The sequence below is a fragment of the Leptinotarsa decemlineata genome, unplaced genomic scaffold (genome assembly GCF_025532065.1).
Source record: "Leptinotarsa decemlineata unplaced genomic scaffold, Ldec_3_MD MMD2_tig00026328_RagTag_RagTag, whole genome shotgun sequence".
NCBI lineage: Eukaryota > Metazoa > Arthropoda > Insecta > Coleoptera > Chrysomelidae > Leptinotarsa > Leptinotarsa decemlineata.
Genome location: NW_027412688.1, coordinates 38,201,235 through 38,207,630, shown reverse-complemented (window position 1 = coordinate 38,207,630; position 6,396 = coordinate 38,201,235). Strand labels below are relative to the sequence as shown.

At 33.8% G+C, this 6,396-nt stretch overlaps 1 protein-coding gene across 1 annotated transcript in view; it reads left to right on the top strand.

Annotated features, from left to right (window-relative positions):
- The first annotated feature begins 2,672 nt into the window (after positions 1–2,672).
- Ets98B (DNA-binding protein Ets98B) overlaps positions 2,673–6,396 on the top strand; it is a 43,871-nt gene continuing 40,147 nt past the window's right edge. The window contains exon 1 of the mRNA XM_074181947.1: positions 2,673–3,351. Within this exon, the coding sequence (XP_074038048.1) occupies positions 3,313–3,351 (39 nt within the window). The 5' untranslated portion in view covers positions 2,673–3,312. The remainder of the gene's footprint in view (positions 3,352–6,396) is intronic.

The window sequence follows — 6,396 nt, the reverse complement described above, 5'->3', positions numbered from 1 at the left end:
TGTTGGAAAATTTAAGAAGGACTATTAAAATAATTTTTAAAAGAATTTTGCGCAGTACTCAGTTATGGTGCAATCGCATAGAGACCCATCACCAACTTTCGAAACTATAATAAACTTTGGTTTTTAGATAATCAATGACTGAGAGTCTGAATTTGTTGTGGTTTTCTGTTTTTCTAATTTCTCTTGGGAGAGATTGATAAGCTTTTATGGCTTTGTAATGCGGTCCTTTTTCAAAAAATGATGAATTATGTTTCGGTATGCTTAGTTCATTCTTGTGTCTGGTATTTATAGTCATTTGGTTTGAGTAAAGATCACAGTTTCTCATAAAGATACTATAATGTTTTTTGACAAACATGACTAATGTCAGAAACTAGATTGAAGGAACTGTTAATAATAATAATAATTGAAGTGTGGTCTTCATGTTGATCTGTGAGGTAGTTTTAACATACAGCGAATTATCCTTTTTTGAGTTTTGAAGATTTTATATAACTGTGTGGATGATCCCCAGAAAATAATTCCGTATTGAATAATAGATTGAATATGCGCATAATAGTATATCTTCAGACTATCTGTCTGGAGTTAAGTTTGTTCAGATGGATGTCCCATGTAAGATTATTTTCCACTGTGACCCCTAAGAATTTAATATCACTTATTTCAGGAATAGATTAGTTAAGCAATTTGGCATATATCGATTCTAGCCTATTTTGGGATTTGCTGATTGTTATAAGCCCTGTTTTTCCTGTATTTAATTTTGGGTCATTTTCCTTGCACCAATTAATCATTTTTTGAGCTGCTTGGGATAATTGTCTGGAGAGGTTAGACGGGGCTTCGGCTGACACTATAACCGATGTATCATCTGCAAACTGGTATACTAGTCCAGGGTCGAGTGAATTTGAGAGATCATTTGCATATACTATATATACTATATACCCGATTTATACTATATATACCCGATTTTTATTACACGCTTTATATCAGCTTTACCTGTATGTATGTTTGTTTGTATGTTTGTTTCCTTGTAACTCTCAAGCTCAGGATATGTATTGACAGAAATATCGACATCATTGCTTGATCTATTCGCGGGCAGATGCCACTGTACATAACCTCCTTGATATTTCTTGATCTATTCGTGGGCAGATGGCGCTGTACGTAACTATCGATATTATTGCTTGATTTATTCGCGGCCAGATGGCGCTGTACGTAACCTCTTCGAGAGTTTGTTCAAAAGAAAATCAAAATAAAAAGTTGATTTTAAGAGTTACGCTTGATATACAAAAAATATGGCACAACGCGCCCACGCTTTTTTCACAATAATACTGGTAAATTTTGATCGTTATTGTTTTAAGTTTATTAAAAACATTATTTTTTTTGGCTTTTTAGTTCGATGTTTTTTAAAAGCGTGTTTTTTTAGTTTTTTTTAAACTATATTCATTTTTTCATTCTATCTCGTTTGGGTTTTGTATTGAACAGAATTCTGCTTAAATTATTATTACTCATGAAGTCTGTTTTCATTTTGTATTTGGAAAAATTATTTTGAATATTTTCTGAAAGTTTTTTTTCTGCTTATGCTGTTGGCGATTCAACTGCCGCAATAGATTTTCAATTATTGCAACACGCAGACCGGTTTCGGGCTGTTTGGCCTCTCGTCATTGTAAAGTAGTGTCTATCCTCAACATAAAGTCTATAGTTTCCGATAATTAAAAATTGAATTCCTTCAGTAACAAACAACAAGTTTGTCATCGCCCCATTGCCTGTGAACAAGGTAACTAACAACATATCCGAAATTAGTCTATGTACAATATCCGAAATTTGCCCAATTCCTCGTTTAAGGAAAGAAAACTTTTCACGTATAGTCAGTGGGCATACTTGAAGACTGGCTATAAATCAAATGATCTGTTAAAAAAATCTTTTTTTCCTTTAATGAGTTAAAAAACAGATTTTTTGTTTTAAATAGATGATTTGATTTATAGCCAGTCTTCAACTATGCCCACTGACTATACGAAGTAAAGGAACAATTCGTTCACTGTAGGTGAATGGACTCACAACTATCAGATATAATCCAACGCCCTTCGTGGTATTAGCCAGGGGAGTAGTTGTTTTCTGATAGTTGTCAGTCCATAAACCTAAAGTCTAGAGAGTTGAGACTGGTCTGAACGAATTGTTCCTTTAGATGATTCGACTTGTTGATGCTGGGAGAGTTTCTGGCATCAAACAAAGATTTTTGTTCTGCAGAATTTACAAATGTGAAAATCTCCAAGTAAGTACAATAATAATCTTTCGGAAACAAATAATCAAAGCGTTTGAAAGATATTTGTAGTTCAATATTAGAGGTTATACTATTGGAATGAAATATCTAAACTTACGTACAGCTTGTCAAAACTAGGAAGAGACTTGAGAATGTTATGTCTCTGTCTCATACAGTTTCCTAACGAAAGCGCATCTTAGAGAAGGTCCTATGCTGAGACTTTGAAGACCTAGATTTGACAAGCTATATCTCCCATACATACACATTAATTAATTTATTTCAGAGTCTTCAGGGCATCTTATATGGCAATGTTGCAATAAGTTACGTAACTACAGTTAAATCACGAAGGATATATGTGCACACTGAAAGTTGAAAAATACGGAGAATGAAATCTAACCTCAAAAAAGTGTTTTTAATATCGACTTTGAACCTCAACAAAGATAAAACTGGTTAATATTCTATCTCCACAGATGAAGGCGAGGAAAAATTAAAATGGTGAAGCAAAAATATGAAAACGAAAAAAAATGCTGGTTACATAGATCTAGCTTTGGGAAAAGAGATAAAATAAAAAACCAGGAAAACAAAGACATAAAACAAACCAGAATATATGTTTTTTGAATATCGAAAATGGCTTGTTTTCAGGAGAGAATATTGAAGAAACTCGGGCAAGGTCTCGCAAAGAGTTCGCAACACTCGAAGGCGACTTTTTCTCTTACGAAACGCGATGTCGAGCATTTTTCCACACGGCCAGCAGTCCACCTCAACCTAAAAGCAATTTAAATTCCTCGCCATCGTCGTCGACTGTTTGAAAATCAGAAGAAACACTCGCAAGAACATCGACAAACAACTTGTTTGTGTCTTTCACTTAGCGGAAAGTAGGCCGCCACTTCTCCAGAGCCAACTATCAACATTGAGTCGCTGACTAGCATAGAGCGCGGTGGCCGCGCTTCGAATCCGTTCAACTCTTGCCGTTTGTCGTTTGTTTTAGCAGATGCAGCTTGATTTTTGCGAAGAAACGAGTATTTTTAACGATTTTGTGCTACAAACGGTGCCTTTTACATCGAAAAATGGTCCTGATCGAGAGGAATAGCGACGCTGACGAAACGGTAAGTCCGACTTCTGTCTCGAAACTCGAGATTTATAGACGAGGAAGTGTTTGCGGTTTCCTCAACGCCTGTAGGGAAATGTTTTGAAAAACAAGTAAATGCACTCTGAGCAAAGATGACCAACGGCAGATCAGTTCCAATTGAGTGATAAATATTTCCTGGATGCCTTTTTGGGCACAATCATTGTTTTCATTCATTATCCCGATATCAATTTGAAGTTCACTTTAGCGTATTGTCGAAGATACTTTTCTAAATTTTGAATGCACAAATACGTATTTAGCATATATTTCTATCTACATATTTTCATATTTTCAAAACATTTCTAAACACTATCCGAAATAATAGTGCAATATCTCGAATTTACATCACTAAAAAACGCAAATATTTTTAAAATTTATTTTGAATAGCAAAAATGTCAGTTTGGAACTGGTATTATTAACTGACGTCGAAGAAGATTGACGCCATTTTCACAGCCTGTCAGATACGCATTTTTCAATAAGATGCACGTATGATCCTTGCTGTGGATTTATCGTTCTATATTTGTTTAACGTTATGGTGCATTTGATGCCAAAACAAATGATGCTGGTCCAATTACTGTTTATCCGCTGTCTTTAAAAAAACAAGGAGAATTTTTATTTTTCTGAATAAATATTAATTCATTCATCAGTTGTCCCGTTCAAAGTAGTTCCCCTCAAATATATTACACTTATATTGTTTCTGATGAAGTTAATGACACAAATACTCCAAAAACGCCTCCATACAAACACTCTGTATATTATTTTAAAGAATAGTTCATGAGAAATAACTTTATTTAAGTATAATCATTACTATGTTTCATTCTTGCTGAATAATTTGAACAATTTCGACTTCTTTTTTGTTTATCTATCTTTCTGGAATAGATTTTTCAATAGTCATTCATAAATGTTCGTCTACGTTATGGATTGACAAATTAGAGAAAGTTTATTTCATATCCAGTACGATATATGAGTAGGTGATAATTTGTTATAATATTAATGAATAAGGACAAATTGCAAGCTGTATGCATCATTTCATGAGATGGCCATATTTATTATTTGTAGACTTCCAATAACAAAAAAAGCCTTCGGAGTGTGGCAAATACCATAGAGTTTGTTGTATACACATACTAATTAACAAATAATAAACACTGCGTGTTATCACTTCTAGTGATATACTTGTTCTTGGGTCAATAATTTTAAAGTTGTTCACTTGTTAGATGAATGAATGAATAGTAAAAAAAAACATTTTTGAAAACAAAATTCATTCAGAGGCTGCAATAAAAGATCTTAAGATTAAGTCGTTCCCATCTATTTGTTACATCTAACAGTTTGTTATGGGAAAGAACAGTTTTGGCTTTCCACTGCTCTATTTTCATACAAAAAATGATGGAGTCTTCCAAAGGAAGGAAGAAATAAGTGATTAACTTCAAAATGAACTCTTTACAAAAAATATGTGTAGATCATGCAAAGAAGTTACTTTCATGAGCATAAAGATGATAGTCCAGTCATTATAGTAAGTTCACCTCGGAATTCGAGATACCCAGCTGTAAGTCTGTAAATACTTGTATATTGACACCCTAAAAGTTGTCTTAAAACCTACATATGGTAGGGTGTAAGCAACTATTAAATTTCAAAAATCGGTTTTTTGCGCTTTTTTTGGAAATATCTCATTTCCTATGGGTTTTTTGCTATTTGTATTTATTATCAATATTGTAGAATACAAAATTCTCTACAAGTTTTGTTAAAAAAAATTTTTATACGGTGAACCGTTTTCGAGATAGAGGGCGGAGAGCACGCGGTCACAGCATCACTTTGGGTCAACCGGTGCCTCCGGTCGAAAACGCGCCATATATAGTTGATGAACTATCGATAAATTAATGATTATAAATATTTGTCAAATTTTATTAACTATTATATTATATTTTATCATTTTTTTCCTAACTTATCCACTTTTTATTCAGTATTAATTTATTTAACAACACTTACCTGCCCATGTAATTGCAGAATTGTTAATAAAAATATAGGAATTATATTTGAATTTTAACCTAATTAAAATTTATAACTTCTTACATGATGAAAAAAAAAACAAATAAATTATGAATTAATCTTTTTATTAAAAAATATCATTGAATACGTTTATTTTTATTGAAAGTAAAGAAATGGAATGAAGGGTACAAAAACTACAATTTATAATTTTAATCATCTTCTTCCTCTTCATCGTCGTCTTCTGGCTGCTGGTAAATTTCAAACTGGTCTTCATTATTGTCTTCAACGACATTTGTCTCAAGTTCTTCCATGATTTCGGGGTCAAAGGTTCCATCTTCGTCAATGTCGCTCTGATATGGTAGAGCATTGAGACAAGCTTGCCCATTACATTGGCCACAAGCTAAAGAGCATTGCAAGCCCGCTTTCCTGCATCCGCATCGCGAACCACAACCACTCTTGCAGTTGCAGAAAATTGTATAAATACAAAGATTTGCTAAAGCAAATCTTCTGGAGCAGGTGGTAAAATTGTCATGATAGGCTCCAGAAAATCGTTTCGCATTGCCCAACCCCATACCTGGGGTTCCAAATCATGTCCTAACCAAGTTTGAACTTGATAATATACACGGTTGAAATGTTGATGAGCAGCTGCACTTGTTGGTGGAATATTTGAAAGCTGCACAGGTTTATTAAGTTTTGTAGACTTGACGTAATGCATATAACGAAGATGATCGAGACTTTTCACAGATTTCGGAGCATTATAGACTGCCCATAAGGTTTGAGTTCCACTCTCTAATAATCTCTGGGACGAACAATTTTCTTCCTCAAATGCTGCAGCTAGTTTTCGCGTTTTCGACCGGAGGCACCGGTTGACCTGAAGTGATGTTGTGACCGCGCGCTCTCCGCCTTCTATTTCGAAAACGGTTCACCGTATAAAACATTTTTTTAAACAAAATTTGTAGAGAATTTTGTATTCTACAATATTGATAATAAATACAAATAGGAAAAAACCCATAGGAAATGAGATATTTCCAAAAAAAGCGCA